This window comes from Pelodiscus sinensis, chromosome 4 (assembly GCF_049634645.1).
Source record: "Pelodiscus sinensis isolate JC-2024 chromosome 4, ASM4963464v1, whole genome shotgun sequence".
In the NCBI taxonomy this organism is placed as follows: domain Eukaryota; kingdom Metazoa; phylum Chordata; order Testudines; family Trionychidae; genus Pelodiscus; species Pelodiscus sinensis.
In genome coordinates, this window is record NC_134714.1 from 51,497,378 (window position 1) to 51,519,645 (window position 22,268).

General features: G+C 39.2%; 1 protein-coding gene across 2 annotated transcripts in view; it reads right to left on the minus strand.

Moving 5' to 3' along the window:
• The window catches only part of SCFD1 (sec1 family domain containing 1), a 105,430-nt gene that overhangs the window by 58,794 nt on the left and 24,368 nt on the right, over positions 1–22,268 (minus strand). For both annotated transcript variants that reach the window (XM_075926991.1, XM_075926990.1), the window contains exons 10-14: positions 20,911–21,010; positions 11,694–11,833; positions 10,187–10,277; positions 5,840–5,913; positions 2,305–2,386 (exon numbers count right to left, since the gene is read on the minus strand). In XM_075926991.1, coding sequence (XP_075783106.1) covers positions 2,305–2,386; positions 5,840–5,913; positions 10,187–10,277; positions 11,694–11,833; positions 20,911–21,010 — 487 coding nt within the window. The remainder of the gene's footprint in view (positions 1–2,304; positions 2,387–5,839; positions 5,914–10,186; positions 10,278–11,693; positions 11,834–20,910; positions 21,011–22,268) is intronic.

Sequence of the window (22,268 nt, forward strand, 5' to 3'; positions counted from 1 at the left end):
TCTTGGGAGAAATCCGTAGATTGACTGGGGACACTGCAGGGGTCTCCCCTAGAATCTCATCCAGCTCCTCATGGAAGCAGCATGTTTGCAGTACTGACACAGACCGTCAATTTGCCTCCTTTGTCTTCTGGCATGCCTCCCTGAGCTCCTTTATGTTTATGCTGCACTGGTGGGTGTCCCTGGTGCATCTTTTCTCTGCCATGCCCTGTGCAATCTTGGCATAGATATCAGCATTTCTTTTGCTGTTTCATAGTGCTGCTTGAACAGATACTTCTCCCCACATAGCAGTGAGGTCCAGGATCTCTTGCACACCCCACGCTGGAGCTCGTTTGCGACCCTGGACATTCATAGTCAAGTGTGCTGCTATGTTGGCGAAATAGGAAATTAAATTCAGATTTTCCTAAGCCTTTTCCTATGCACCTGGGGAGCAACAGAGTTGAAAGTGCTAACCAGAGCAGTCACACTGGGGCACTGTGGGACACCTCCCAGAGGCCAAAAACATTGACTTTCACAGCACTGCATCTGCACTACTCTAAAGTTGACCACGTAAGGTTGAATTTACTGTTACTCCTCATGAAAAGCAGGGTTACTGAAATTGACTTTAACAACCCTTGAAGTTGGCAGATCAGGCTTGGTGGTGTAGATGCGGTGTTTAAAAAAAAATCAACCTAATGCAGCTAAGTTTGACCTAAATTCCTAGTGTAGATCAAGAGATTGTGGATTCTTTATAAGGCAGTCTTGAATTTCTTTCTGTAGGGATTTAATATAGTGGGCATTATGACCTTGTGTGACCTTGGCTAAGGCATTGAATTTTTTAGTAGATACTGGACCTCCCTGGTCAGTCACCCTCAGGATCTGACCGGTCATGGATGAGGGATTTTGACAGACCAGGAGAGGTCATTTCTGGACCCCTGGTTTGGCCAACTCCCCACGTCTTGCCAGCCCCACTGGACAGCCATTGCTGCAATGGCTCTGGGACCCACTGTGTGGCCACACATGCCATATTGGAGTTCTGGGACCTACTGAGCAGCTGCACGCACTGCACTGGAATTCTGGGACCTGCTGGGCAGCTGTATGCGCTGTGTTGGAGCTCTGGGACCCGCAGGGCAGCCATGCACCACAGCTCCCAGCCCCACTGGGCAGCCCCACTGCCACATATTGGGTGTCCCCACTGTCAGCTGCCCACTGCCCTGCCTGCCCCACAGGGATGCTTGCCACTGGCCATCCACCAGGACTCTGGTCCTGTACCATCCATGACAGACCATGGATGTTGCCGGACCAGAGAATCCCAGTTAAGAGAGTTTCAACCTGTAGCAAATCCCTAAAAAGTTTTTTGGAACGTACTTTGGACTTATAGCAAGGACAGCCTGTAGAAGCAAGCCTCAAATCACTTTACCCCTTGTGAGGCAGGTAAGTGTATGGGATAACATTTTCTGAAGTGCCTAAGAAACATGGTACCTTACTGACTTCAATTGGCCCAGGCAGATGTCATAGGATCAGGAACCAAGTGATTCAGTCAACTCGTCTATGGCAGAAACAGGACTAAAACCAGTCTCCTGAAGCATTGGTCCACACCTTAACCACTTTTATCACCACCTCTCTATAGGTCAGTTTATGATATAGTTATGAACTTCTTTCATATCAGCACTTTTGGATAAAACACATAATATAAATTTTTTTGAGAAAATTAATTAATTAATTAATGACCTAATCTTAGGGGCTAACTAAAGCATAGCAAACACATGCTTTAAAATACAGCCAATCCCTGACTTACGAACGAGTTATGTTCCGAGCACTTGGTCGTAACTTGATGTGTTCGTAAGTTGGACCCCATTCATTTCAATGGTACCGAGCTGTTTGTAAGTGTGGATTGCCGTTCGTAAGTCGGGGCCATGCTTAATGGGAGGCAGGTCGTAAGTGTGGTTGGCCATATGTCGATCCATTTGTAAGTCAGGGACCGGCTGTATCATTTGTACATGCTTCTTCCCACATTAACATTTCAACCCTAGAACTTACCCATCACAGATAAATGAACTAAATCCGTGAGCAATTCTGACTCAAGATTGCCATAATACATTTATTTTACCCATTTGTGCAAACACATTGAAATTAAAGTTCCTCTCACTGTTACATCTTTCAAGACCAAACAATGTCATACAACATGCAACTCTTTCCAAGGTATTATTTTTAAAAGACATGTCATTCTGATGTTTCTCTCCTGTTTTATGTAAAGTAAATCATATAATGGTTTAACAGAGATAAGATGACTTATAAAGGAGTTCTATATTTTATAAGTGGTGGTACCTTTATATGCTCCAAAACAGCAGTTGCAACATTTGTATGAAGATCAATGAGCCTTTTCTTTTCAAGTAATTCGGGAAGAGAACTGAAAAAATTAAATATAAGCCTGTTGAGTTGCATATTCTAGTAGAATTCCATATTCATTATAATAAATGTATAAGTTATACTATGGTGAAGATTACAAACTGAAAAACAAAGGAGTCAGGAAATACAAGAGTTAAGGTTCTCTTATATCAAAGAATCCTGTGGCACCTTGACCTAACAGATTTATTAGGGCTTTTGTGCATAAAACCCACTTCATCAAATGAATTAGAATAGAAGTTAAAGAACTGGAGTTATATATAAGGAAGTAGTTATTTGTTTTAATGAAGCTAATCAAGTCAGGATAGAAGTGGGTCATTCAAAGCATTTGGTATGGCGATGTGAATATCCAGAGAGGGGAAAGAGATAATCACTTCTCACAGAAACATTTACAATATATTAAATGTGGGTAATTTAAATAGCTGTTGTTTAGTGATAGAAATCAACTAATGTATTATATGGTACAGGAAAGTAATACAGCTAAATATAAATGTACTGTATACATCTAGGAATAAAGAATGTTCCTTAGTAGATCATACTAACAAGATGGGGGAACACTAGTCCAGGAAATTAGGTTACTCTGAAAAAGGGGATTTTTGGGGGCAAGATAATCAGCCTAACATGAACATGAACGTATGACAAAAAGGGCTAAAATGATCCTTGGATGCATAACCAGGATTATCTCAAGTAGAACTAAAGAGATCATATCACCTCTATATTTGGCACTGCTAGTTCTGTATCTAGTTCTGGTGTATACAATTCAAGAAGGACTGATTAGAAACACTGTACTGGTGATTCACAGACATGTTGAAGGTGCCAGGTACTGGAATCTGAATAATCACTTAATTAAAGAGATAGCCAGTAGAGATCAGGATCTAATTATCAATAGGAAGTGGGAAGAGTATGTAGCCTCACTGCAAGCATAAATTTAGGTCTCCACAGGAGCCCATTCTTGAACTGAGAGCACATGAGAGAGCAGAAGCAATTGAGTGAGATGTCAACATAAGGAAAAGTTTGGCTTCTAAGAGACAAGATCAAGGAATAACAATCAGAAAAGCACTGAATCCCCCCAAAACCTAACTTACAGAAGAAACAAAAACCCTGCCCCCCTCACCTAACATACATACCCTAAAAGGCTACATTAAAAAAAGGCACAAGAATTCCCTTCCTCTCTCAAACACTGTAAGTATATCAGCAGCAGAGCAGAAGCCCCAATTTATCGTGCTGAGTGCAACATGTATGAATACCTGTCTTGGAGGCAAGTGATGAATGTATATGTGCAGTGCAAGCAGTTCAAAGCACACAGAATACAAGCTCATGATCCCAGAATGGCAGAACTGGAGGAGCAATGAGACAGTGGGATACCCAGAAAAGACAAAGTACAGTGGTCCCACTTCCAGTTCAACAATCCCTATTCTCTTACGGAAAAGAAAAGTCTTGGGGCAGGAGACCATTAAGCTAGAGCAGAAGGAAACAATCCCATAGCTGAGATCCATATTCTAGATGTAATGATATCCTCTGGCACCGAAGATATCCCTCTGGGGGAAGGGTCTCTACTTATTAAGAAGAGACAGGCAACAGTAGGGGAGATCTGATTACTAGAATCACAATTAGTTGGGTTTATGTTGACCATGAGAACCGCACAATGAATTGCCAGCTAGATGCAAAAATAGCGGATCTCATGAGACACTGAGACAGCCATATAGGTAGCACTGGGCAGGAACAGGTGACTGCTGCATGTCACTATCAATGACTTGGGAAAGATAGGAGAGAGGTACTAGATACCATAGTTAGGGTGCTAGGTAAGACATCAAAGTTCAGGACCACCACAGCAGCATTTTCTGAATTGCTTTCATTTCCACAAGCAGGGCCAATAAGACAGGCTGGACTGCAAAATCTCAATGCATGGGAGAGATGATGGTGCGACAAGGAGGGAGTTAGCTTTATTAAGAATTGCGGAATCTTTTGAGGAAGAAGTAGCCTAAACAGGAGGGACTGGCTCCACATAAATCATTATGGAACCAGACTGCTGGTATATAAAATTAAAAAAGCTTGTAGTGGATCAAAATCTGGGAGAGAGCTGAAAAGTGCAGAGAAGCATACTGTTCAGGCAGATATCCCTCAGGAATTTTCAATGAGGAATTCTATATCCTGTTGTACCTCCTCCCCTCCCCACTCCCCTTCCATGGCTGTGCTCTCTCAAGTTGACAGGGTCATGGACAGGTGCTTCTTACCTAATTCCAGGCTGCTGTGATGAGAGAGGGCTGGAGTTGTCCTCTCTCCCCAAGGCAGCTTGCATACTGAACCTCTCTTCTCTAGCCCCACCCCAGAGCAATGATTTAAATGAAGAAAAACAAAACTCATTTGAGGTTAAGAACCTGAGCAAAATTGGATAAATCTTCTAGTAGGTCCCATAATTGTATATGCATAATTGGTATTACATTTACTTTGCATTTGTCAACATTCAATTTCATCTGCCATTTTATTGCCCACTTAGCAATTTTGTGAGATTCCTTTGTAACTCTTTGTGTCAGCTTTGGACTTAACTATCTTGCGTACTTTTGCCCTGTCTGCAAACTTTGCTACTTCACTGTTTACCTTTTTTCCAGATCTCTTATGAATATGTTGAACAGCAACGATCCCAGTACAGATCCATAGGGAACTGCACTATTTGCCTGTCTACATTCCGAAAACTAGCCCATTATTCCTGTCCATTTTTTTCCTTATCTTTAAATCAGTCACTAATCCTTGACAGGATTCCCTCTTATCCCCTGACTGCTTGCTCTGTTTAAAAGCCTTTGGTGAGGGACCTTGTGAAATTTAATATTTTTGCAATTTCATATTTGAGTTCCCTCAAAACTCTTGGGTCTCCCTAAGCATCTAAGTACCTGTTACTGGGGGTAACTTCATACTTAAATGGAATTCCTAGTGATTAATCTTATTATTTTGCCAATAGTTGTTAAAACTACAACAACTGTTAATTACACTAACTATTCAAGTATGATAAACTAGCTTAACAACTAGATGAACAGCGTGCAGAGTAAAGTGTGTTGTTCAGTATCAAGCCCATAGGTGATAAAAAGGAAGCTAAGGAACTTAGAGGTAGTTGGGCCCACTCTACCCTTTTAATCCTTGGGTAGGGGCATGGCATGTGATGATATCTTAGTTCCAATGGATTCTACTAGCCAAAAGGATCCAATCTCAAACAAATGGACTGCATGGGCTCTGGAAGTGGAATCCTTGCAGATAATCACTGAAAGAAGAACAATTTTCTCCTAAGTTTAATTTTTGAGGTTCTGCCATACTGAGCAATAAACACAAACATTTTTGCATAACATTGTGAAAGGTATTTTGAAAGTTGGTAAAATCATCAGGAGATATTAAAATCAGAACAGCAGAAAACTAACTAATGGAAAGCTATTTTACCTACACTACTAGTGCTTTATAAATTACTTACCTAACAGCTGAAGTTAGCTTAGCTGTATTATCAGAAAGCATACTTATTGCTCCTTCATCCTCCCCTTCAATTCCCTGTAGAAAGAATTTCATAAACGTATAACCATGTATATTCTAGACAGAAAACCATATTTATAAATATGGTTAATTTATTTCTTCTCTATTTTCTCACACTGCCAGTGTCTTCAGAATAATAATGCTATTGGGCACATCCACAAATAAATTATTGGCCAAAACATTTTAATTTATAATTATTAAGTAAAATGTTTAGGAGTTAGAAATACCATATTGTTCAGATGTCATTTGAAATAAAAAGGAAGGTGGGCTTCCTAAAGGCCATAATCCATTTTAGATAATAATTCAAAGAATTTCACATGAAGCTAACAGAGAACTCTCTCACTGAGTTGGATATGGTGCTACAGTAAGAAAATTAACGAAGTGTTTGGATCAAGGCCAAAGTCTGTCACCACCTTTTGAATGAATTTAGGAAGGGCTATTTTCAACATGTTTGTTTTCAAACCAGATAAAGAGTAAAAGTGCTATGCATTTTTGGAGGGGCTCTTAACATATGATCCTGTTTACCCCATATTACAATTTTTTTTCAAATAATTATTTAAGTTTCTTTAAAAGCACTGACCTCACAGTGTTTATAACTGATTATTTACAATAGACGTTCCATAACTCTGAGTCACTGCCTACCTTTATTAACCCACTCTTCTGAGACTCATTAGGAAATGCTGCAATGTTATCACAATAAATTTAGGCACACAATCATGTTTATTATTTACAACAGTGTATTCATTTAAGAGAATAAAGTGAAATTTCACAATGGCCTGAAATCTTCCACGTGCATTATCATTTATTAATTTAAATGTTCTTAAAACCTGGTTTTAAAGTATATCTTATCTAGCTGTATGTTAAAATGTTTATTTTCCCCCAACTCCATGGCATCTTTTGCCCTATCATCATTTTATATGCAAAGTGCTTCCCTTCTAAGAATGTGTCAGTCCAGCTAGCAAGACATGGCATGAGCTAAAAAGAAGGAAGTGACCTACTAGAATTGGAAACTCTTTGGGATTTGTGGTTCCTAGGTGGGTTCCAAGCATGGGTGCACATTTTTGCCATGTGCTGGAGCTGGAATTGTTCACAGTAGGGTCCACTGACCTGCGCATGCGTAATGCATGGTGTATCTGAAGCTTTAAGAAGTTGCATGGGTCAGTGTTGCTTCAGTTCCCTCTTATCAGGCAGTAGAAGAGCTCAGAGCAAAGGGGAAGAAGGGAAGCACTGGAATCCAGATAGGGACCATACACCTCAAAGAACTTTCAGTTAGCGCAGTGGTTCTCAAACTTTTTGGCCTGTGGCCTACCTGGCCGAATGCAAATCTTTCTGTGGACCACCAGTTGCTAATGGAAACTTGCCATTAATTACATAATTATGCCCAAGCCATTTTGCTAGTGCTGCAGCTAGGGAGAACAGTTTAATTTAACTAAGAAGAAAGGATATATTAATTTAAGTTATAAAACAGATTATGTGCTTTAAGTTTCTCATGTTAGTTTATCGAACTTCATTTTAAATAAAATAAAATATTCATTTTTGTCCAACACAAAAGGTTTCAATGTTCTATTTATGGTAAGGATGAAGAACCATTTTTGTAGAGGCCACTGACCTACAGAAAAATTAGTTGGGGAGCATACAAGTGAAAACAAAACCCCCCTCCAAGCCCCCTCCCCCCATCCTCATTGATATGGCCCCCAACTGAGACCTCACTCTGGCACTCCAGGTCCATGGGGTGAATGGGAGGGATAGGGAGGACAGAGGTTCAGGGCTTCCCATGGGCTGGATTTACTCTTCCGGCGTTCTGAGGTTAGTTAATTTTGTGGATGCCCAACTAGGCTCTGGGGTGGGTATAAAATGAGGGGTTCAGTGTGCAAGACAGGGCTGCCAGTGAGTGGGATGGGGATGCAGGATCTGGGCAGAAGGTGGGGGTGAGGGAGCAAGGTCTGAATGGGAGATAGGGTACAGGAGCAGTTTGGAAGTAGTGTGTCTGACCAGCGGGCAGGAGGCAAGAGCAAGTGAAGGTGCAGTGTGTGGCCAGGAGGGAGGATTCAAGAGCAGGGTGGGGGTAGGGTGTCTGGCCAGAAGGGAGGGTGCACAATCAGGCTAGGAGAAGGGTGACTGACGGGGGGGAGAGAAGAGGAGAGGCCGCAGGAGCAGGCTGGGGGTTGAAGGATAAGGGTTTATGGACAAAAGGGAGAGTGCAGGAGCAGGCTGAGGGTGCAGGATCTCAACGGGTGGCCGGTAAAGGTACAGGGTGGGAGCACTTGCTTTTGTGCCCCGTACTGTTCCCAGGCATTGTGTCCCAGGCCCAGCCTTCCACTGCTTCGATGAGTCACAACTCTGGCCTATGGGAGCAGTAGGGAAAGCCTCCAGTCTGCGAGTTGCTGTTTCCCCAGGCAGGGGCGGGGGAGTGGCAGCATGTGGAGCCACTTCTAGGTCCACTTCTTCCCCACGAGCCAGATGTGGAGGGGGGACTTGGGGCTTCCCCCCTCAGAGGAAGCCAGTGTTGGCACTCCAGCCAGGCAGGGTGCAGAATGTCTGCACAGGTGGAGCAGCAGTATGGGCTCTCTGGCTGTGGGGAGATGGAGGGAGGTTGGAAAAGGGGGGGACTGAGCTTGAGCTGCGGACCATCTGGAAGGCAGCAGTGGACCATTAGTGGTCCAAGAACCAGTTTGAGAACCACTGAGTTAGAATAAGTAACCTCCTCTTTCCTTCAAGTGATGATCCCTATGTGGATTCCAAACATCAGAGAGTAGCAAGCAAGACTCAGATAGGAGGTGTGCACAAGAGCTTGGAAGACGTGCAGAGAACATGGTGGCCCACTCAGCATCCACTGATGTGGTGGGGGCAATGGCATAATGTTTGGAAAAGGTGTGGACCGAGGCTCATGTGGTCACTGCCAGATGTCCTGCCATGGGACAGAAAGGTGGATGTAGCAGCATGAGTCTGCATGGAGTACAGGAGAGCATATAGCAATCTGTGATGCAACCAGAAATTCATTTGGAGAAGCAGTGTGATGAAAGGGCAACATTCTGCAATAGGGGAAAAAAACCCCAAGGAGATGTCCAAAAGTGATGGGTGTCCAGGAGGTGAGAGGCCAATGCCCAACAAACATCTATGGTGTGAAAAGCACATTCCTGGGGGAGGCAGTTGGTTTAGGGTAAAAGATAGGAAGGTAAATATAATGGAGGTGATTTTGGGATGGAGATGTAGGAAGATCTTGTCCTTGTGAAAGACTGTAAAAGGGTGGTCCACCATTCTGGTTACTAGTTCACTAACTTGTCTAGAAGAGTTGATGGCCACCAAAAATACTGCCTTCACAGAAAGATGCACAAGAGAGCAGGTTGTGAGTGGATCAAATGGCAGTTTGGTGAGGGCTAAGAGAATGAGCTTAAGAACCCAAGGAAGAGTAGGCTTCTGGATGGTGGGAAAGGTACCGAGAAAACCACAAAGGAAACATAGGTAGTGGGGTGAGTGACAATGGAGAAACCATCCACAGGAGAAAGGAATTAATGCTGCCAGGTGATGATGGGAGTGCTTTTTGTGCACATGGTGGGCTTCAAATGAGTGTATCAGTGCTGGGTGGGAAGGTTCCAGAGACGTTCTCATCACTGGCACTGAATGCCATTCCAGTGAATCTGTGGATCTCAAACCTGGTAGCACAGATGGGAGCATCACCTCTTCTATGGGGTGTTTTCAGAGATGAAATTCTCTGGCCTCCAGTGTGTGTAGCAGGAATGATTGGCAGATGGAGCACAGTAAGTAATGTGAGCCTCGCCAAGGTAATAAAGACAACATTACTTAGTGCTCACAGAGGAGGAGTGTGGGCATGAAGTGCAGTATTTAAACCCAGCTTGCTAGGCCATATTCCCCAAGCAGTGGAGAACTGCAATAGAAAGTAATCAACCAAATGAACAGACAACTACTAAAATAAAGAAAAATGGTGCAACAGACAGAAGCAGCTCTTTTAGCAAGCTAAGAGCACTGAGGAAGAGGGGTTCCGCCTGGCCAAGCAGTGGTAAGAGAACTGGAGTCACATCGACCTGCACAACCTCTTACAATTTCAAATGTGTCACACAGCCAATGCATGTGCTGGTCAACAAACACTACTACGAACAGTTCTGGCTTCGCAGATGGTGAGCATCTAACCCCAATCCATATTGGGACCATCACTCGTGGAAGAACATTTGTTGGTGCAGATGATTTCAAAGCATGAAGCAAAGCCTTCCATGAGTATTCTCATACTTTATATAAAGTTAAACAAAAAATATGTATGTTAAACAAACCTTACCATAATACTTTTAAGCCTCTTGACTTCATCTTCTTGGGCTCTGTAAGATTCTAGCTCTTGCTGAACAGATTCTGCTACCTCTGGGAAAGGACTAAAGCAATATTATATATCAGGTTCTGTTAAACAGTCAAATTTAAGCAGTTGAGCCATTTGGCTTGTATGCTCAAAATAACTGTCAAAATGCCTTTTGGAAATGTTTATGAAGCACCAACACACTACTATAATAATGAAACCTCAAATACACAGAAAATAATTAATATGCCAAAGTAATCAAATATATGATTAAGCTTTCAGTACAAATATTCATTACTTTTTATGTGCTTTATTAAATCCACTTATAAAAATAATATGTAGTGATGGCACCACAAATGCATACTCTGTATATAGCAAAAAATATCCCCCCGAAGTCCTCTATTTCTTTATGATTACAAAGAAATAAAATGACTAGCATACCAGATCCACAAACATCAGTTTTTTCAAATTGTTATATAGATTCAATATATTTCCACAAAATCTTAAAAGTAAAGCTACTGCAATAGGTAAAGACTAATATAAAGCAATTCTTCAACTATTTTATCTCCATGCACTACATCTGTAGGAATTAAATCTATTAGCTGTGAAGATTCCAATCCTAAGGAATTTCCTTTTCATAAACAATAAAGTATTGGGTCTCAGAAGTATAATCGTGTTAGTCTGTAACTTTAAAAACAACGAGCTGTCGTGTGGCATCTTAGTTAGATTCTAAGGTGCCACAGGATTGCTCGGTGTTAGTAAAGTTCTGGAATATCCAAATGAATCAGAGGACATCTTTCCTTAAATCTAATAATCTTTAATATGACCAGAATATATAATATAACAGAGTTTGTTCCTCTAGAGCTGGCTGCAGACAACTTGGCTTTCAATTTCCATTCTTTTATAATTTGGTCACAAAGAATTCTTTCTTAGCATGTCAAAAGCACTCTACTGCTCTGTTTGTCAATCACAGAAAGTAAGAGTGATTATGTTTAATTTAGTATTTTCCATATTACTGAAGAACTCCATTCTTATCCAATCTTATTTTTTCCTTTAATTGAGAGCACATTTAAAGTTTGTTCATAAATGAAATCTTATTCCACAGATACATAAGAAAGTAGGCTAACGGGGACTTTACAATTAAATAAAATGTATGTACTAAATTTGCAAGCAAATTTGTCACATGTATACTTTATACTTGAAGATTCAAAGTAGCTGTCAAACATCCTTAAACTGAGAAAAATTGCTAGTGAATCCCTTAAAATTAGATTAATTTCTTTACACTATTTACATAGATTGAACTATACCAGACATACCTAATTTTATGAAAATACACAGACTTCTTTGCGTAGAGTACTGTGGCTTACAACTCCCATTTGCACAAATGCTCTATCACACTTCTTCAAAGACATGGAAAAAATATTAGTATGTTAAGGGTAATTATTCAGTAGAAACAGATTCATTTACATATAATATCTGGAATTGTTCAGCTCACCTGCCTTTATGCTTTTGCCAAAATTTATCAGCTGGAGTTAAGTCATATGATTTTTTATTCTTTTTCTTTGGTCTAGCCCCTGCTGGAGAATTTTCCATTCCCGAGGATTCTTCTAGATTAACTCTGTTCAAGTGGAAATCCTAGAAAAGGGTAATCTTAATTAAACATTCACAATTTCTATCAACATTGATAATCAAAAGTATTTTTACCATTAACCTACATAACTAGAAGACCTTTGCGTATTATTTATTTTGAACTCCTGAGATAGATCTTCAAAATGAAACAGACATTTCAAAGCCTCTGTGAAAATCTCTAGGTGTGTGTATAATTTTTTTTCTTTAAAGAAAGATTATACTTTAAAAATCTACTCCAGTGAGCAAATATTTTATTTTACTATTTATTCTAGTACAGCAATTCTCAAACTGTGAGTTGTGACCCATTAGTTTTTCCATGCTGCAAAAAGCCCCACAAGACGGGCCCAGATGTGATCACTGGGAGGAAAATTCTAGGGTTACACACAATATTTTCAACAGTTTATTCTGTTTGAATAGTCGGTATGGAAACAGGAGAGATTCTAGCCCCCAAACTACAGATCTCATTCAGAGGACACGGCTGGCATTTTCCCACAAAGCCTCTTGTAACTCATTCTCCATTCCCTTGCTCGTATGGCATCTCTGCAGTGACTATGATGTCTGAATGGCTTGTCCCTGTTTGATGAGGTGGAAGTAGACAATGTCGGTAGCACATGAGCACACTCACTCCCTACAGAAAGTTCACGATCAAAATGGGCATGGAGAATGAACTGCCTTGTCATACCTTAAAAGTCTTGTCAGAACACTGTTGAGCTATAATGGCCTGCCAGTGTGAAAATGAATGCTTGCTGCTGCTCACATCTCACCTATTCTATTCAGAGACCTTAGTCTCAATAGCTACTAGTCAGGCACAATGAGGACAATTCAGTCAAAATGACTAGATTCAAATTATAAAACTATGCACATGTGTGTGCAGTTCCAGGCATCTGCCCTTTGAATGCCTGTATTTTATTAATCTGATTTATATAAAGGTACTTGCACAAACTTTTTACATTAAAATTACAGCTATACCATAAATTGGATGGACTCAGTTAGCATGATGTAATTCAAAGAAATGTGGTACTTCACCAGCAATTACAAATAATCTTTCCCCCTGTATATGTTAAAGAAACCATGATTAGTATTTAAAAATGATGTAACTGGTAATTTAGTCAGTAAGTTTTCGTGTCACAGTTGAACATTAAAATACCAGGATAAAGACTCAGTCATCAAACACTAACTTAGAAAAATAACTAGAAAAAAAAGAAAGTTAATTTTAATTTTTGTTTAGAACAAGTTTGAGATACTAGTGTTAACTTTTAAAAGTTAAATATCCTTTTATACATATTTTAATTTTGTTTTGCTGTTTTGTCTTCAATGAGAAGTAATGTCTTTGAATACTTTTGGAAAGTTAGCAGACTTATTTTGGAATAATTCACTATGAACATTTGATGCTTTGAAAATACAGCTGTGCAAACAACTTTCAATTTGTTGGCAAATCTGAAAAAAAATTGAGTTCACTGCCACAGTTCTTGAGTGCCTATGTCTTTAAGTCACCTTATCATGCCCTGCTTTTGGAAAGAAGGAGTTTTTCTTATGGCTGTTGCATGCCAACTTCTCAACAGAACTAACTTTTTAGCCACTCTAGCACTCACCTCTGGGCTATGCCAGCCCTAACTTTGCCTTGAATATTAACAGGTGCATCCCAATCTGAAAGTCCCTTTAAATCATTCCCCTGTGACATCCAGTCCTTGAAACAGGCCACTCTAAGAAATCCCAGATTTACTGCCCCCAATCTCAGATCCACCAGTGTGACCCAGTTTACCAGTTTTACTTTAAACAACCACTCCGCTAACCACACAGAACTTATGATAAAACAAAAATAGACTTAAGAATAAAGATTTAACTAAAAATGAGACAGTGGTAGAAACCTAGGATTACAATACAAATCATAAAACATAATCCTGGGCCAACATTTATCAGTAATGATCTTTCCTTTATAAAGCCATAGATTTCCCACCCTAAAATTTAGTTTATTGCAAACCTGGCTGGTTTCTTTGTTTTGATTCTAATGTGTTTCAATTATTTGTTGGTTCCTCTGATGGTTTTTCATTCATAGTTCTGGAAGAGGCAAAGCTAGTCAAACTGAGCCTTGCACTACCCTCAGTGGCTTATTAAGAAGGAATAACAAATTGCTCGCTTGGATGGGCCATCCCCAAGTTCTGTCACTTCTAAGGCACGTACTCTAAGGCCTGGTCCACACTCAGAAGTTAGGTTGGTAAGCTACACAGCTCTCCTGAACACCACAGTTAAACTTACCTACCTCTGGAGGTAGGCAGCACTACGTCAATGTGACCTAGGTATGGCATTTCAGTGAGGTGAATTACTTACACCAACAGGAGAAGCCCTCCACTGGGGTAGGTAATATCTTCTCTGAAGTGCTACAGTAGCACAGCTGATTTTTAAGTGTAGACAAGCCCTTATTCTGTAAAGCATACTTTCAGTATCAACATGTTATCCCTTAAATATTATCCTTACATACATCCTTCAAGGATTATGAGTTTTGACAAATTACAAGCTTTCTATAGCACCTCAGATGATATCCATTATGGATAAATATCCTGCAAAATACATGTTTGTTTTTACAAGTCTGAGGTGACAGTTGTTTACAAACAATGGGACCCTTTGTCAAGGAATGTCTGTTTTACATTCACCTCTAAACGAAATAAAAAATTCCAAAATATTCCAGTGAATCAAAAGTCAATAAAAATCCTTTGGAGTTCATCAACACCTTTTGTTTGACCTAAAAGTAAAAGCCATAAAAGCGAAGGAAATGAAGGGAACCACAACCTCTATTATAACTTTCAATAAAAGCAGCATTAGCGTTTTCAAGTGGGTTCAATTTCCTTCTCCACCTGATGTGGAGAAGGGATTTGGGTTTCCCATACTGAAGTATAGTGCCCTTATCATTGTGGCAGTATGATGCAGGTGCCTCAATCTCTCCTGTTAAAGTTGTTCCACGGTAGCTAAATAAAGAGTTATTCGAGCAAGGCCATGAACTTGAGCCTCCCATAGTCTAGTGAATGCCCTGACAACTAGGCTAAAGGGCAGTCTAGGTTGGGCGTGTCAGTCTTTCATGGTAAAGCTGTTCCACTTGGTATAAAATACCTGAACAGAGACCGGGACACAGAGAATGATTGTAGCCTTGCATGTTAAAAGAAGATTAATGACTTTTGGAAAGAGTAGTTTTAATTATACTGGAAAAGGTAACATGTGAACAAGAAGAATTAATCTTGTGATCTGGCTTTTTATTCTGTATGGGAAATAAAAAAAAAAAATCAGCATTTCTCTAACTCCACCACCATAGCACATCTTTCTCTTTCCCTTTCTACTTCATCTTCTAGTCTCTGCATTTCCTTCCTATTCCATTTGTAAAGCCCGCATTTGCTAACTCTGAGTTCCTTCTTTTTTCAATTTCTCTTCTGTCATTTATTTTTGTGCCTGTTTGGAATAGAGATCTTGAAGTAATTCTAAGCTGTTTGCCTCTGCAAGTTCTTCACATACTTGCTGCAAGAAGAAACTGACATGTACTACAAAGGAAAACAAAAAACTTTTTTAAATCAGTCTCTCTTTTACAACATACACAAAAATAGTTTACAGAGGAAAACTGACCAAAGTTAACTATTAACTACAGGGATCTCTGCTGAAAAACAAAAATCAAGCAAACCCTTGAGCCTTTTTCTGAAACTCCATTTTTCCTGGTGATCCTAATGGAACAGACCAATCCACTTCATTAGCAAATTTCCCTATTCCTCGCTTTCTAGGACTCTATCTGACATTTACAAAGATAAATATACTCTGTTTTGTTCAAAAACAATCACATCTTTGCTGTGAACCAAAAACACAACACAAAACAATCAATTTCTTATTCAAATACTTTCCAAAGAATTAGTTTCAAGTGTTTTAAACAAGAATTCTAAAATAATTGTAACTTGGCATTAATCATTCACTAGCCAATATTCTCTATCCATCACACATTACTGGAACAAAGGAACATTTTTTCCTGTGTTACCATCTTATTTACTTTTGTTTTCATCTAAATAGCTGTTATAATATTTTTATCTTCAGTGTGCCATGTTATAAACAGACTGTAGTCTACATGGAAGATGTTATTTCTAATTCTCTCTTAAGAACATATTATGCTTTTTAAAAAAATAGGCATTTGTTATAGGGACCAGACTGATTGTATTAAAACATCTTCATATTTTTGTATATTTTTCATGTAAATTACATTACAGATTTGCAGAAATTATACTATATAACTAGATATTCTTTCAGAAATTAAAGTACAATTAAGGAAAGCTGTGAAGAATTAATTTATGAGAACCATGTGTCCTGGAGTTACAGAACAGATTTTGTAAGTTTATACTTCTATTTTCACCTAATTTCACCTCAACTGGCCTCAGTATCCATAACGCTTGAATAAGTTTCCTTCCAATTTTTTATAGATACAATTCATTCTCAAAGCCCATTTTTATGGCTCATTTTCTTAATATTTTAATCACTATGGTTCCATTCCTGCAACAAATGCCGTCTAAATAGACACCTATGCATACATATGGGCTACGTCTACATTGGCCCCTTCTCCGGAAGAGGCATGTTAATTTCCAGCTTCAGAACAGGGAAATCCGCGGGGGATTTAAATAAACATGGCCGCCACTTTTTTTCCGGCTTGCGGAAAAGCTGGAAAAAAGCATCTAGACTGGCGCGATCCTCCGGAATAAAGCCCTTTTCCGGAGGATCTCTTATTCCTACTTCAAAGTGTAAGAATAAGAGATCCTCCGGAAAAGGGCTTTATTCCGGAGGATCGCGCCAGTCTAGACGCTTTGTTCCGGCTTTTCCCCAAGCCGGAAAAAAAGCGGCGGCCATGTTTATTTAAATCCCGCGGGGGATATTTAAATCCCCCGCGAATTTCCCTATTCTGAAGTTGGAAATTAACATGCCTCTTCCGGAGAAGGGGCCAATGTAGACGTAGCCATGTTGCTTATCTAACTTCATGATTGTGGTGATAATTATCAGAGGGGTAGCCGTGTTAGTCTGAATCTGCAAAAGCGACAAGGTATAAATATGCAGGCCAGAATAAGGCTAGAGATAATGAGGTTAATCCTGCCTCTTGAAAATTCCACTACATGCATCTGACGAAGTGGGTCTTTGCCCACGAAAGCTTATGCTCCAATACATGTGTTAGTCTATAAGGTGTCACAGGACTCCTGGTTGCTTTTGCATAATAATAATAGTCACTCATCTATCCATATCTACCTACTAGTACTGAATCTGTCAATAATCTAAACAAAAAGAACTCTATTATGGTTGCAGCTGCTTCCATTATTTCACATTGAAACCTAAACTGTATGTTTGAGTCAGAGTGATGTTTGGGCTTATTGGGTGTGCATTAGGAATGTTAACTAGTAGTAATTGTGTAAACGTGTAACTGATGAAATTTTAGTAGTTACACGTTTACATACTAGGGGTGGGGTGGGGGAGGAGGCAAGAGTCGGTGCTCACAGTGAGCTGGCTTTTAAGTCAGAAATCCCACAATCACCAGTTCTCGCCTGCCTACCTCTGCTGCCTCTGATAAAGAGGCAGCAGCATGGGAGCAGGTGGTTCCATAGAAGCCGATATGCATGGGGAGCCGGCTTGAAAGCCGCTTCTCTTGTGTACCAGCTTCTGCTTGCCTCCCATTCCCCACACCGCTTCCTCTCTATCTGCGGTGCTCATGAGGAGCTGGCTTTTAAGTTGACACTGACTCCCTCTTACCCTCCCATGCTGCTGCCACTGTGGGATACCAGGGGGAGAGAGGGGGAGGAGGGGAGGCGGTGCGGAGGCTCCACAGATCTGGCAAATCCAGAGAGCTTAAAAGCCAGCTCCCCATGGCACTGGGTCCCACCTCCCCCCTTGCTGCCTATGATACAGAGGCAGCAAGGGGGCAGCGTTTACTTGTTAAGATTAACGGATAAGCCCAGGCTTATCATTTAATCGTGTAAACAGCTACACACTTACATCCCAAGTGTGCATTTGTGAGCATGGCTACTAAATTGTGTGGGCTATAAAAAGTTGCTTAGTCTTTGGGCTTACTGTTCTCTTTTAACAGAGCAGCAGGATTCAGAGGTGGCATGAGGGAAACTAGCTGTTCCGGGTTCCCTTTACTTACTGGGTATTGTGAATGTCAGAAACACAAGATAAACCCCCCATCTAAATACCTGCATCAATAGGAAGATAAGATAACACAGACCTCCAAGAACATTTCAGCGGGCAGAGAAAGACACTCCCCCCAATTTAAATAGGAAAGATGATCAGAAAACACATTTTAATACCTGTTGATTTTGGGAAATAAGGACAATTGGTGCGCATAACATGGAAAAAGAAACAGCTGCCTAAATGGGAAGGAAGTGATCTGGGAGAACTTTAGCCAAACTCTAGTCCCTCTGGCTGCAGGTATTATCCATGTGTCTTCAGATTTAAAAAAAAGAAGAGGTTGTGTATGCCCTCTCTTCTCTTCCCACTGCAATTAAAGATATTTTAAAGGCTAAAACACTGAATGAAGCTTGTTCCTGTTTTAGGAAGAAGGCACTCTAAAGCTCCCCAAACCTCCACTAAAAATATTGTTAGTTGCACTCATATTACTGGTGTAATAGTAAAAGTTCACTACTTTTTCTTAAGAATAAAAGGGAAAGGGAAAGTCGTTCTTATCCATAATATATGTATTCTATTTGGCTGTTGTCATATCAGAGAACAAGAGCATGAATTGAAGTCTCAGACTGCTAACACCAAGAACAAACATTAGGTTACTGAGACTAGATACATTTTGTGTTGTTTCTCTAGATGCAGTCTGTGTATGGAGAGGCTCTCTTAGTATGTAATTAACATGAATAATGAAAATTTAGAATCAGGCATGGGGATTAAGAGGTTATATTAATCCATTATCTCTACACATTCGTATAAGGCCTTTGCTCATGGTTTCCATAAAAACATTATTCTGATGGACAACTTCATATGAGTGAATAAGTTAAAGGAAAAAGGGAGAGAACGATTACTTCATTAGCAGAAAATTCACATACCATTGCTGTTCAACGGGTCCCTCTCTGGGATTACTTTAGCAGCTTACCAATTACTCTAAAGTTTCCCACTCCTAGGTTGTTTATTCAATCAGAACTTGCCCTGATACGTACACGGCACACTAATCTCTCGACACCTTCGACTAGAATAGATTTTCACCAGTATAGGACACTTCAGATGAGCCTGTTTATTTGTAACATCAGGTTTATTATTACCTAAACAGACAACACACTCAGATTTGTGGTTAAACTGGCCTTTAGATTACCATCCAGCAGATTCCCTAGGCTCCTGTAGTTGAGAGTGAAATGAAAACTGATTTATCTGAAAGTACAATTTATGTAATCATCAACTTGGTAACTATGTTCCTGTTACAGCTTAGGGTCCTTTCAACAAAGTAATTCTAGACATTTCATAAAATGTTGTGCTCATTCTATGAAGAGCTTGACACACATTTTTTTTCAACTGGATACTGCGCCTGTTTTGAAATTAAACTTTCCCCTGATAGGAAACTAGAAATCACTCATGCTTCCAAGGGGTGTTGGCTCATGATACAAACTAGGCATCATTTTTAAAAAGGTGCACATTTAAAATATGCTGATGTTTATAAACAATCCTTCAGTCTCATAAAGATAGTTACTATCCATCAGCTGAAAAGTGCACATGCAACATACACAGATCATGCACAATTCTCTGTGCACAGTAGAATTCGATGAAAAAGATTTTAAATGATTAAAAAATGTGGTGATGACAATTTTTAGAAATTGCATATACCAGTCTATAACTCTCAGTATCTGGGCATGTAGGCATGTATACTGCAATTTATCATGACTACAGACAGAAGGTGCATATCACAACCTCAGTAACAAATACAAAACACTCTCAGAGAAGTTACACAAATAAATCACAAATAATTCATTTTAACTCATGTTAAAATGAACTGATATTCTGCCTGATATTTTTCTGTTCAGTTAAACTTATGTATCTATATTTCTATGTCTATATTTATTTCTCAATTTAGTAACAAGATTACCTTCCATACAAATGAATTTCCAAAAATAACACGCAACTGAATTAGGAAGTGGGTTGCATATAATTTTCCCCATTAATAATGGAGTTCTAAGACATATTAGATCAGTCGGTAATTTATAGAAGCATGTACCCAAAAAAAGCTTTCATTGCAAGTTGTTTTATAAAATCAGCTGTAGCAAAAGTAAATGTTCTAAGTTCCGTAAGACTTTCAAAACAAAATAAATATTTATAAAAGTTCTCTAGGCAAGTTCATTTACCAGATGATATTTCTCTATATAGGCCATCTGCACCATCTTGTGGAGTAGAATGGTAAAGAAATAAACCTCTTGAAAACTCAAACTGATACCAAGATCTATTTTAAAACTTAAAAAATAGTATAAAATATTTACATTTCAGAATAAATAGAATCAAACAACAATAATTTGTTAATTTCATAAAACATCCAAACAGCAAGATAGCAGCCACTTCCTATCATCACAATTTAGTGTTATAAGAATGTGTCTTTGTAGATGGAATGAAAGAACAGAAGAAGTTGTGCCCATGAACGCTCATGATATCATCTACTTTTTTTTGTTAGTTTCTAACTTGCTACATGACTATTCATTGTTTAAGTTTTTTCAGTTACAGACTAGCATGGCTGTCTTTCTGAAACATAAGATTTGTGTATATGATAATTAAAGAACAAACTTCAGGTATTCTTATGCTAGAAAGTGATGAAAAAGAAAATCAGTGACAAAACTTAGATCTGATTTATGACTTTTTTTTCATTAAGAGAAAGAGCTTACACAAAAACTTCTGAAAAATAGCCCTGCATAACTCAATTACCAGTATCTTAATAACCAGAGCCACATTTTAAATGTTAAATGTTTAAAAAGGTCCTGCAACATCAAAACTCCCAACCATTCACAATAAATCTTAGATTTTGATTAAGGATTTGCACTAAATCTAAGAGTAAACTGCAATTGTACTTTCAATGGTAAAAATGAAATTTATTCTCTTACCAGTACATCATGCACTAAGGCCTGATATGTCCAAGTATGGTGTAGAGGAGTTGCTATATCTATGTTTCTGTCAACAAGGACTAACAAAGGCCTTTGGAAGCTGTAAATAAAAGACACTGTGTCAGTAACACTTTATACACATTCAGAAGAGTCTCTCAGACTCTTCAGAAATATCAGATAGCATTTGGAGTTTTCTACACTGCCAGTCTCCTTAAAATCATACTGAGACCTCAGTGGTTCAGCAGTCAAATCAGCAATCAACATTACTACAGTACATATTCAAATTTAAACAATATGATAGGGGAAAGCGGCGAGGAGTCCTGTGGCACCTTATAGACTAACTGAAGTGTAGGAGAATAAGCTTTCGTGGGCAAAGACGCACTTCGTCAGATGCATCTGACGAAGTGGGTCTTTGCCCACGAAAGCTTATTCTCCTACACTTCAGTTAGTCTATAAGGTGCCACAGGACTCCTAGTCTGAATCTGCAAAAGTGGCGAGGAGTCCTGTGGCACCTTATAGACTAACTGAAGATGCATCTGACGAAGTGGGTCTTTGCCCAAGAAAGCTTATTCTCCTACACTTCAGTTAGTCTAATAGGTGCCACAGGACTCCTCGCCACTTTTGCAGATTCAGACTAACACGGCTACCCCTCTGATACTACGATAGTGGAAGTATTCAGTTTACATATATTATTCCTCACATCAAAATGATATTATGATTTTATCAGTTACAACTGGTTAACATATTAAATAATCAGAATACTTTTACTAATTAAATCACACAGTGTTTTAATACCATGTACTGCAAAGTGGCACAGGAGACACATTAAAGAGCCACTTGCAGCTCAGGAGCCTGAGTATCACTGCTTTAAATATTATTGTGCAAATTGTGCATACTACTGTGCTGAATTTACAACTTTAGAGATTTAGTCTTAGGATAAAATGACTGAGATAATTCACAAACATAAGATTCAGACAAAAAAAATTCAGCAGTATTAAAAAAAAGGACCAAGTTAAATTAATATTCTAATAATCCATTTAAAATCCCAAAGATATATAAAGCTTCATTTTTCAAAGCAAAAACCAAATCCTAAAAGATAGGTATTAAAAAGAAACTTTCTGTATAGGCAGATTATTTCATAATTTTCTATTACAGAGTATATTTCACCTTTCTCTGAAGCATGTTGAGGCTGTCCACTGCTAAAAATTGGATACTGATTAGACAGACTAGTGGTCTGATGTGATAAAGCAACTCTCACGCTCTGTACTAACTAAAGAGCTACCACACACAATTGTTAAATCCAAATCAAATATCCAGTAACAACCAGCCTTGTTAGTTAATAGCTTAGTCGCAGGGAT